The 12,887-nt window shown below is 33.1% G+C and overlaps 1 protein-coding gene across 1 annotated transcript in view; it reads left to right on the top strand.

Annotated features, from left to right (window-relative positions):
* The window catches only part of LOC129217223 (acetoacetyl-CoA synthetase-like), a 79,238-nt gene that overhangs the window by 34,719 nt on the left and 31,632 nt on the right, over positions 1-12,887 (top strand). The window contains 2 exon segments of the mRNA XM_054851499.1: positions 5,432-5,509; positions 7,797-7,986. Coding sequence (XP_054707474.1) covers positions 5,432-5,509; positions 7,797-7,986 — 268 coding nt within the window.

The raw sequence follows: 12,887 nt of genomic DNA, 5'->3' as shown, positions 1-12,887 counted from the left end.
AATGCTTAAGCTCCAGTACATGTAATATAGAGTAACAATGGGCAAACGCACCACTTGTTAAGCTAAAAACAATAAACTAGAGCTCAAACCTAAAACTAAAAGCAGGGGGTTTCGCCTCGACTAATTAGGAAAACAAGTTTCGATAATTAGCCTTCCACGGGACAGTACCTGCCAATAACAAAATTGTCTTACCTTGAAATCCAAGTAAACATATCCAGTCCGTTGTTCAGCATGATAAAAAAAAGCCTATCCATTCGTCAACAAAACATTAAAAATATAAAAATCATGTCCAAAAAACAGTCCAAAGACGTACCAGGTCGCCTGTTTCGCACGTGTAAAAATTTTATCCACTACGGTGATTCATAAAAAAATGGTTTGTCACGGTTGTATCATACATTTACACAGTTAAACAGTTTCAAAAGAAGCGAAATGTTCATCGAAGGCTATACTTAAGCAGATGTTTTCAACTAGATTTTTAGGGAAGTTATTATGAAAAAGTAAGTTTTTGAGTACTGAAATTTCTTGCTTAAATGCAGAAATGGTGTTGCAAATTCTTTTAATTCTGATAGCTTGCGAAACAATAATGCCAATAAAAACCTTTTTACTAAGGCAGGAGGAGAAATCTTGTAAACTGTTAACTGCGAAATTGAATTCACGTCTTTTATCATAGATTGTAGTGGAACAATTTGAGTCAATTTGTATGTTGATATCCAAGAAATTAAAGCTATTATGATTAGAATTGGTCTTTTTGAGCGTTAATGAACTATGATAAATAGTTTTGCTGAGTTCAGAAAAATTAGGAAAATTTATACACAAAAGGTCATCAATGTATCTACAACAAAGAGGTGTAGAGGAAGGATTGTCAATTAAATATTTTCGTTCATAATATAAAAGAAAAAGGTTGGCTAATGTAGAGCTAAAATTAGCTCCCATTGCTATGCCATTAATTTGAAGAAAACATGAATTACCATTTTTGAAAAAATTATTGAAAATACAAAATTTAAAAAGACCAAGAAAAAACAATTCATTAAAATCAAGGGAATCCTTGACTGAATTAAAAAGTTCTGAAACAGAGGAAAAAAGTTCAACGAGTGGGATATTGGTGAAGAGGTTTTCAAAATCAAAAGTTTCTAAGTGGTTTATATCAAGCATATTAAGTAAATTGATGACTTCAACACTATTATTAACAATCCAGAACCAATTCATTTGTTGAAGGTTGTTTTGATCAACAAATGAATTGGTTCTGTATTGTTAATAATAGTGTTGAAGTCATCAATTTACTTAATATGCTTGATATAAACCACTTAGAAACTTTTGATTTTGAAAACCTCTTCACCAATATCCCACTCGTTGAACTTTTTTCCTCTGTTTCAGAACTTTTTAATTCAGTCAAGGATTCCCTTGATTTTAATGAATTGTTTTTTCTTGGTCTTTTTAAATTTTGTATTTTCAATATTTTTTTCAAAAATGGTAATTCATGTTTTCTTCAAATTAATGGCATAGCAATGGGAGCTAATTTTAGCTCTACATTAGCCAACCTTTTTCTTTTATATTATGAACGAAAATATTTAATTGACAATCCTTCCTCTACACCTCTTTGTTGTAGATACATTGATGACCTTTTGTGTATAAATTTTCCTAATTTTTTCTGAACTCAGTAAAACTATTTATCATAGTTCATTAACGCTCAAAAAGACCAATTCTAATCATAATAGCTTTAATTTCTTGGATATCAACATACAAATTGACTCAAATTGTTCCACTACAATCTATGATAAAAGACGTGAATTCAATTTCGCAGTTAACAGTTTATAAGATTTCTCCTTCTGCCTTAGTAAAAAGGTTTTTATTGGCATTATTGTTTCGCAAGCTATCAGAATTAAAAGAATTTGCAACACCATTTCTGCATTTAAGCAAGAAATTTCAGTACTCAAAAACTTACTTTTTCATAATAACTTCCCTAAAAATCTAGTTGAAAACATCTGCTTAAGTATAGCCTTCGATGAACATTTCGCTTCTTTTGAAACTGTTTAACTGTGTAAATGTATGATACAACCGTGACAAACCATTTTTTTATGAATCACCGTAGTGGATAAAATTTTTACACGTGCGAAACAGGCGACCTGGTACGTCTTTGGACTGTTTTTTGGACATGGTTTTTATATTTTTAATGGTTTGTTGACGAATGGATAGGCTTTTTTATCATGCTGAACAACGGACTGGATATGTTTACTTGGATTTCAAGGTAAGACAATTTTGTTATTGGCAGGTACTGTCCCGTGGAAGGCTAATTATCGAAACTTGTTTTCCTAATTAGTCGAGGCGAAACCCCCTGCTTTTAGTTTTAGGTTTGAGCTCTAGTTTATTGTTTTTAGCTTAACAAGTGGTGCGTTTGCCCATTGTTACTCTATATTACATGTACTGGAGCTTAAGCATTCTCTTCTAGTTTATAGTTAAAATTTTGGTCTTTTGACCATAATTAATGAATCTCCACGGCTGATGAGCTCTGGATTCACTCTTTTTCTATTCCTACTTAATAGCTGTTTGCATTTTTCCTTTTTATCATCATTTGTTATTTATAATTTGTTTAATATTTGTAATTCTGTGTGCTTAATTTTATATATATATATATATATATATATATATATATATATATATATATATATATATATATATATATATATATATATATATATATATATATATATATATATATATATATATATATATATATATATATATTTATTGCGCCCTCTTCTTGCACCCTCTGCGTCTGTGTGTGTGTGTATATATATATATATATATTGCGCCCTCTTCTTGCACCCTCTGCGTCTGTGTGTGTGTGTATATATATATATATATATATATGAATGTTTGTCTGTACGTCATCCATGAACTCAAAAACTACCCGGCAGATTTGGCTGAAACTTTCACCGTTTGTTATTTTTGGTACTGGGAATGTTTATAGACCATTTCGAAAAAAATCCGATCGATAGTTCCCTTTTTATTCCAATTTAAGTCACAATCCATTGGATAAATACGAATAAAATTATCGACTGCAGAAATTAATTCGCGTGAAAGATCTCATTGATAAGAAGTTAGCTGTTGCCATTTTTCTTGAGTTTGAACAAATAAATTCTTTCTTTATTGTTTTATGGCTTTTCATGCAACGGGGGGATTTAAAACTTTTTCTATTTGATATTTTTAGCGATTGATTGATCTTGCAAACTGCATGAGTACAAAATTTGAGTATAGTCACGGCTTCACTTGATACCTGGACCGATTATTATGAAAATTGCTATATATATGTATTTTTCCACGGAGAAGGTGCATAATATGCTCATTGAAGCCACTCGCCACCAGGTGGCACTGCAGAGTAGCAATTTCTGCCCCGTTCAACCGATTGTCATGAAAATCAGTATAATGATGTATTTTTTTTTGTTGGCGTAGCAACGCGCGTCGGGTACAGCTAGTATATATATATATATATATATATATATATATATATATATATATATATATATATATATATATATATATATATATATATATATATATATATATATATATATATATATATAGTGGTGTCACTAAGGGCTCGGGGTTGGTCCACCCCGGTTGTCATCCGTGTCTGAGGTTGACACCCAAAGTAGAATTTCAATGTTTCGAACAATATGAAGCTAAAATTCATTTTTAAACCTCCAAATTTGAAAAAATTTCCGGGGGAAGACATCCGCCCCCCCCCCCTTTATTTCACCCCACATCATGGAGTGAATAATGTACTCAGGATTAGATTCATATTGTCAATACTTAGACTTAACAGTGACTTCCTCTTATACCAAAAAAAAAAAAAAAAAACGAAACCCCATTATCTTTCCCAATGTTTGAAGTAATTAAGGGGCCATTCATTTCATACACCCTCTTACTGTTTTGACCTCTCGACGGCATGCACACATGAGTCTAGGGCATTTTATACAAGGTGTATCAGAAATCAGTACAACGTTTACAGACTTTCAGGGCAGATAGAGTGCACCTAGACGATGGGAAATCACATAACAAATCATGGTCGGAAACGCTTTCCTAGTAATGATGACACAAAGCACAAGACAAGACACGAATAAGAGGAGAAAACATGCGTATTATTTTTAATACAGCAAAATACTGGTAAGTTTTTGTCTGGTGTACACGATAATGTTGCTACGGAAACCGAAGTATCAGATGACGGTGCATGCGCACGCGCGGTTTTTGTTTCACCAGGAAGTCCGGAAAAAACACGCGCTCGGTATTTTTGCTAACATTTGATTTTTAATGCGCCGGAGATGTGAGGCATGCATCACGACCCGGGGTCGTAATTCGAACACCTACTTTGATAACGATCGTTCACTCCTTAATGTTCATTTTTCTTAGTTTTTTGCTGTACTATGGATAATAAACATGTTTTTTTGGCGATTTGTGTCGTCACTACCACGCCTGGAACGCGTTTCCGACCATGCATTGCTACGTGGTTTCCCATCGTCTACGTGTACTCTATCTGTCCTGAAAGTCTTAAACGCTGTACTGATACACCCTGTATAAAAAGCGTTCATAGTTTTCATTTGTGTTTTGTAGCCCATTTAAAACTTCGTCTTAACACAAATGTAGTTGTTTCTGAAAATTGAATTTCATGTTTTCATGTTTGCATATAATGTTCACTATGTTTCTTCTAACAGTAATTTTCTCATATAATATCTTTCTATCATATAGAAAAAAAATTAATTATGGTAAAAGTATAAAGCTTCACGCAACTACATTTACACGTGTGATTTTTATAAATTTTTTGTAAAGAATCGATACGGCTGTTTATGAATTTTTCTGCTAAGTTTTTGCCATAGCAGTTTTACTGTGAAATATTTCGTTTTATCGAAAATAACTTTTTCTGCGGCTTTTATTATTAGTTTTATTAAAACCACGTAGATTGGCATCATACTACACATTACAATCGTACTACGTAATAAAGAACTACATTATACGAACGTATTATACGATGTAATAAATAAACTCATTACGAACGTATTATACTACGCAATAAATATCTACATTACATACCTGTTACGCAGCATGAGCACATTCTGCGATACTGTCTGACCACGGATTGTATGGAAAGGCAAACATTCAGTTTACTGGCGGAAATTGACTCATCTATTAGTTTTCATGGATGCCAGTTTTTGCAGATGCATGTTAGCCTCTGAATTAAGCACAGTCACATTCAAATGAGCGGAACACGCGCATCAAAATTTTACTTTTCTCCCTCATTCAGATAGACTTGTCTTAACTGGACGTTTGCCAATCCCATACAATCCGTGGTCAAACAATACTTCATTGAAACGAGTTTCAAGAGAAAGAATTTTTACATTAGTCAAATATAAATTCTAACTTCGGAATGTTCTTTCAGGGATTACTTACTTTAGCTAGAGACTTTGGGTTGCACGGTGACTCGAAGCGAAGTTTCGTCTGGCTTTCCATGTCACCGGTAAGTTTAGCTGATGGCATCGTAAATTTCATTTTTCATTTTTTTTTCGCATTTTTGTCATCTATTGTACGTTGAATTTATTGTACAAGCTTGCCGCTGAAAAAGAAGTTTGAAAAAAAAAAAAAACGTCTAATTCGAATATTTGCCTATTGTTAGTACTGAACCCAAAACGTGTTTCTGCAAACATCTCGAACAGTCACTTCTGCAGATACTGCTGTTTACCTGCTCACGGCAGTACTGGTTTTGCTATCTTCATTATTTTATCAGTAGATAAAGGGTAGAACTACAGAGTGAGTTTAAAGTCACACACAAATTTACTTTCCCCTATGAACCCCTACTTTCTAAAATGCAAAAGGCTATTCAAAAAAATTGCGGAACCTTAAAATATAACACTATGTTATTATTTTATTTTGACATTCTCTCATTACAAAACACTAGATAATTTCTTTTGAAAAAATTACAGAAAAAACATATTAATTAAAAACAGATAACTCTACAATTTCGATCATATTTTATGAAGCATTTCACTATAACTTTATAGAACGGAAATTAACATACATGAGTTAAATACCTGCTAATCAAATAAATCTCACATTTATTTCTTGTTTAAAGAATCAGCGGTAGCAATTCTTGCTTTTTTCGAAAGGTTTTTTTGAAAATTTTCCTTCATAACAAGGTTTTTTTTCTCCAAACGTGATACAATGAAACCTGTATATAACAATATTGCTTATAACAATAAACCTGTCTATAACGATATTTTCCTTGGTCCCAAGCAGAATGGCAGCAATAAATAATAAAACTGTCTATAACTATAACCTGTCTATAACAATATAAATTTTTTATGTCCCAACAGTATCGTTGTGAACAGGTTTTACTGTAATCAGAAATTTTTCAAGTTTCATCGAACATGTAAGAAAAGGTTCTGCTATTTTTTGTCGAACGAAAACATCCACTCCCATTTTACGTTGCTATGCGAAATTAAAAGAATGGCCAGAAGAATTTCAGCAATTTTTCTGCGCTTTAATTTTTCTGGGGCATCATGAATTGATGTCTGAGGCTTGAAGGGTGCATTGATACGAAAAAGAGTACGATTCGATCATTAGCGTAGAAAAGCGGAAAATGGGGACCAAATGCGAAAGGGTAGACAGGTCTGCACATATCAAAGTTCAGCAACCTGTGAAAATGCCTATTTAGAAATAAAAGTGAAAATGAAATGTCCCAGAGATTGTATAAAATGTTAGCTTTTTTTTTCTGCAGACAAACTTTACGTGTTACAGTAAATGTTGAAAATAGCGTCTTTTTTCACTAATGCAAGAACCAGACGAACATTAGACGTGTTACAAATGATTTTGGAAATATGATGTCCTCTTTTGCGAATGTCCCGAGACTTCTTGAGAATCTGAGGAGCATATAGAAATGGCTCTTATGCCAGTAATTTTCAGATCAGAAATCATATGTGAACAATTCGCATAGGCCACACTTAGCACGTTCGTTGACGAAAAATTTGCTTTTCCACAGCAAAAGTACAGACATAAATAGATATTTTATTCTATCTTGGTGTTATTTCACGCCAGTTGCAATACTACTGATTAATTTTGATGAGAGCGTTATTGTTCATTAGGCATTTAACAGATCAAATATGTATAAAACTGTGGTTAAAGTACATTTTGCACAACAAAATTGACTTAAAATCGTAGAAGCACATTTTTTTATAAAAGCATATTTCTTCAAGTATTATGTTTGAATTTGCAAACAATGATATACTAAAAATATATCACATGTGCAAGTATTTGATATAACTACCAATACTGAACTTAATTCTCAAATAATCGTATTTTAGCACACTGAACATGGCAGATTATTGAATTTTATAGCTATATATACTCGTAGATTAAAGAACTATATGGCTGTAAGACCATTTTGATTTTTTTTTCCTTCCATTTTTTTTTTTTTTTTTTTTTTTTTTTTTTTTTTTTTTTTTTTTTTTTTTTTTTTTGTTTAATTGAAAAACTTTTGTCTACCAACAATCGAAATAGTAGAAATAGTTTTGTTCAAATTTTTTAAACGTCAAAATGTTATTATTGTGCATGAAAAAATAAAAATCAATTATTTGCATACTAGAATCAGTCGAGTAATTTATTTAAAAGAGAAAAATTAATTAATTAATTAATTAAATCGGGAAAAACATTCTTTACGAAATAATTTTTTTAAAGAATTTCTTTAAAAAAAGTTTTATGTAAATGTTTCTTTTAGACTGATATTAAATTATATTTATTATTTTTCTCAGGTTGGATGGGCCACTTGGAATATGTTTAGTTCAATGCATTTCTTGGGAGTGACGGTGGTACTTTTCGAAGGAAATCCTTATTTTCGAACACCTACACACTTATGGGATATGGTGGACGAATACGAAATCACTCATTTACTTCTGACAGTAAATGTTTTGGATGAGCTAGAGAAAAAAGCCTATTTACCAAGTAAGTAGAGAAAGTTGTGTATCAATTATAGTCTAACTCAGGTGGTACCTTGACCTTGGGCGAACTCGTTTATATTTGAGTTCAAATTTATCAAATGGAATCGTTTCAACCTCAATCAACTTATCAGAGCCAACGAAGTCAACTTGTATCAAAGCCGAAATATATATCTAACATAATTAGAACAGTGTTATACTTTTAATTGGATCAAAAGTGCATTAGTTTCGAAGTTCGACTTGGTCTTCTTTCTTTTAGTGTGACTTAAATGAAGCAATAATATCAAATTAAATTGAAATTAAGTAAAAAATATTCTTTTTTTTGGGGGGGGGGGGATAATCCCATTTCAATCTATGTACAAAACTTGTTTTAACATCAACTTTAAGCATGCGCTTCGTGGAATACGTATATCGCTTCGCATACCATGGAAAAGTGGAATTTGTAATTTTAAAATTGTAGTTCAAATTTCTGCAACTAAGAAACAGTACGGTGCATTGAAAACAGAAGGCGCAAAAGTAATTTTTATTACTAGCTGCGTTGCCCGGCGTTGCTCGGTCTACCTCGAAAATAAAAATAGTGTCAAGTGACGCATCCTCAAGAAAGAGGCTTGAAAATATAAGGAAAAAATAGTGTAAATTTCTCGTCAACGTGTAGAAAAGCAATTTTATGACTCAAAATTTAAATTTAGAACTCTTATTTTTTTCATTCCGAAAGAGAGAGAGAGGGGGGGGGGGGTGTTTAATAGTATGAGAACTTTAAAATGTGAAAGCGCTGAAGCGAGCGCCATCTGGGATCGAGAGTATGCCGGGACGGCAAGGAGCGAGAAGGTGTGTGTGTTGGTGTGAGTTGGAGGAGACGTATGTCTCACAAATAAAACAGTCCACTTTAAATTTGAGCGTTGAGTGTTAACTGTGTATTAATTAAGTTGTGACATGAGACAGCACATAAGTGGTCCTTCCGGAGCCTGAGAACGACACAGAGACCTGTGGATATGAGAATTATTGAGGACATTTGAGAAGTAAGTGACCATTGAATAATTATTATTCATCAATGTGCTAGAAACTAAAATGTTTAAAAACTGTAAAAAAGAAGATTTGAGGATTATTGCCTCTGAATTAGGAGAAACTGTTGATGAAAAATTAACTGTTGTTCAATTAACTGAGCTAATTAAGAACAATAGTTATTTTAAATCTGATATTGAGTTTGTGAAAGATTTAATTAGTTTAACAGTAGAAGAGCGTAAGAATAATGACTTACAGCAAAAACAATTAGATTTAGAGCAAGTTAAATATGAAATAGTTAAAGCTGAGTTAGAGCTTGCGCGAGTGAGAGCAGGTTCGAAACCAGAGAATCAAAACCAAAACGAAAGTAATGTTGATGTTCAGAATTCTCTAGATTCTTTGATAAAAAGCATAAGAATATTAACTGTGAAAGTCCCTACTAAGCCTGAAGGCTGGGCATTCTTCTTTACTTCTTTAGAAAGAGCTTTTGTATCTAAAAATGTTCCTGATAAATACAAATCAGAAATCCTATTGAATTTATTAGGCGAGAGAGCCGCAAATGTGATAACTTATATTACAGATGATGAATTGAGTAACTACGAGAAAGTGAAAGCTATTATTTTAAGAGAGTTCGAACCCAGTGCTCAATCGTGTTTAGAAAATTTTAGAAAGGCAACACGGCAACAAAACGAAAATTACCAGCAGTTTGCTTCTCGTTTAATAACGAACTGGGAATATTATTTGAAACTAAGAAATGTGTCTTACTTTAAGACGTTAAATGAGTTGACAGTATCTGATAAAATATTTGATACTCTTGAAAAAGATGTAGCAATGCATATTTCTATTAAAGCACAAGATAGCTGGTTGCGTCCAAAGGAGCTGTCTAAAGAAATAGACTTGTATTATACATCGCGAGGGAAAAATGAAAAAATAAATTCAAGTTCTTTCACCAAGAAATTTAACGAGAAGAATATTTCAAAAGTATTTTTAAGCGATATTAAAACGCCTAAATGTATGTTATGTTGTGAAAATCATTTATTATATAAGTGTCCTAAATACTGTAAGCTATCCGTGAATGAAAGAATTAAATTTATAAAAGAGAAGAGACTATGCTTTAACTGTTTATCGATAAAACATAGCGTGAGTCATTGCAAATCTAAATTCTCCTGTTCTGTGTGTGGGAAAAAACATCATGTGACGATTCATTTTCTGTCTGAGAATGTAATTGCGCACGAAAATAAACAAGAGGTAATGGCGTCAAATGAGATCCCCTCCCAACAGCTGTCAGCACTGGCTGAAGAATTTATGCCGAATCGAGAGAACACTTTGTTTACGGCAATAAGTGAAGCAAAAACAAAAAATGTTTTATTGAGTACTGCGATGTGTTATATTACTGATGCTGAGGGAAATTTACAACCCGTAAGAGCAATTTTAGATAACGAATCATCATCGTGTTTTATAAATAACGAGTGCACCAATTTCCTTGGTTTGAAGAAACAGAAAATAAACGTATCAGTGTCAGGATTAAATGATTCAATATCCACAATTAAAGCGCGTGTATCTGCTTGTATCAGCAATAAAGAAAAGAGTTTCACTAGGAAGTTGGACCTTTTAGTAGTGCCAAAAATTACACAGGATTTAATTCCGTCAAATAAGCTTGAAATTAATGTGAATGACCTTTGTAATATTAACCTCGCAGATGAAAAATTTAATATTCCAGGATGTATACAGTTATTATTAGGAGCCGAGATATTTTATCAATTGTTAAAACCAGGGCAAATTCATTGTAAAAATTCAAGTCCAATTTTACAAAACACAGTTTTTGGTTTTATCATATCCGGAAGTACAATATCCGAGACAGAAAATAAAATTCATTGCGGTTTTATTAATGAAGAATGTGATTTGGATGAAACACTTGAGCGATTCTGGGAAATAGAAAATGTTGAGTCGATTGAGCACAAAAGTAAAGAGAACTTAATTTGCGAAGAACATTTTGTACAGAATCATTCTAGAGATGCTAAAGGGAAATACATTGTAACGATACCCCTAAAGGAAGAACCTAGTTCTTTAGGAAAATCTAAAGACATAGCGCTTAGAAAGTTGAATAGTTTGTGGAATCGTTTAGAAAAAGATCCAGAATATTTATCCTTGTATAGGAAATTTTTGAGTGAATATTTAGAGTTAGGGCATATGACTGAGGTGAAAGATTCTGATGAGGATCTGAGTTACTTTGTACCTCATCTAGGAGTCTATAGAGCGGTTAGCAAGTCGACGCCGCTACGCGTTGTCTTTAATGCTAGCTCCCCTACGTCAAATGGGAAATCTCTAAATTCTTTGCAGTATAACGGTGGTATCATACAGGATGATTTGTTATCAATTATGTTGCGATTCAGAAGATATGTTTATGCCTTTGCTGCAGACATCAAAAAAATGTACAGGATGATTTTAATTCATCCCAGTCAAAGACCCCTTCAAAAAATCTTGTGGAAGGAAACAAATGATGATTTAGTTAAAACTTACGAACTAAACACAGTAACATATGGCACGGTTAGTGCCCCTTTTTTAGCAGTTAGAACTTTGAAGCAATTAGCAATAGATGAGACAGAAGAGTACCCTCTTGCAGCAGCAGCTTTACATGATAGTTTTTATATGGACGATGTTCTGAGTGGATCGAGTTCTTTAGAAGAAGCAAAAGAGCTTCAAAACCAATTAATCGGAATTTTGAGAAAAGCAGGTATGGAGTTGCATAAGTGGTTAGGAAATCACCCTGATCTTTTCATGAGCACCGAGAAAGATTATAAATTTGTGATTACTGAAGAAACTAAGGCTTTAGGTGTATCGTGGCAATCAGAGATAGATTGTTTTACATTCCAGGCAAAGGTAGAATCTGGTGTACCAGTTACTAAGCGTATGGTATTATCAACCATCGCGCGCATTTTTGATCCACTTGGTCTTTTAGGCCCGATTGTGACAAGAGCGAAAATATTCATGCAGAAGCTCTGGTTATTGTCAATAGATTTGAATGATCAGCTTCCCATGAAAGAAAATAAAGAGTGGCAAAACTTCATTGACTTACTACCATGTATCAACAACATTAAGGCTTCGAGATGTATTTTAAGTGAGGGTACTATTGATGTACAATTGCACGGGTTTGCTGATGCCTCAGAGGTCGCCTATGCTGCAGTTATATATTGCAGATCCATTAACAATTCGGGTGAAGTTACAATAAGACTTGTTTCCAGTAAGTCCAGAGTTTCCCCTCTTAAGCGTATGACAATACCACGCCTCGAGTTAATGGCTACAGTTCTATTAGCCAAACTGATAAAACGAGTTACATCCTCCTTAAAACTGGATATATCGGAAACATATTTGTGGAGTGACTCTATGATAGCTCTCTCGTGGATTCGGAAAGAACCTCATCAATTAAAAACTTTCATTTCAAATAGAGTGACTGCAATACAAGATTTGACAAATATTCAACAGTGGCACCATGTAGCATCACTGGAGAACCCAGCCGATCTTATATCCAGAGGTATGGATCCTGACAAGCTGTCTGAAAATAAACTCTGGTGGAATGGACCAGATTTTCTTGCTACCGGTATTTATCCTGAAAGAGACATTCCAACGGATATGAGTGGAGAAGACTTTTTAAATGAATTAAAAAAGAAGGACGATATAAATTGTGCAGCATTGTTTGCATCAACAAATATGTTTTCAAATGACTTACTTAATATTTCTAATATGAATATAAAATTAATTCGAGTACTTAGCTATATTTTCAGGTTTTTAGGAAACTGTTGCAGCAACGAAAAGAAAAAAGGGCCATTGGACCCTCAAGAGATGAAAAAAGCAGAACTTAGATTAGTAAAGATAGTTTAGGGATTTGAATTTAGTAAGGAAATAAAA

The sequence above is a fragment of the Uloborus diversus genome, chromosome 2 (assembly GCF_026930045.1).
Source record: "Uloborus diversus isolate 005 chromosome 2, Udiv.v.3.1, whole genome shotgun sequence".
Classification (NCBI taxonomy): domain Eukaryota; kingdom Metazoa; phylum Arthropoda; class Arachnida; order Araneae; family Uloboridae; genus Uloborus; species Uloborus diversus.
This window is presented reverse-complemented; position numbering and strand designations above follow the sequence as displayed.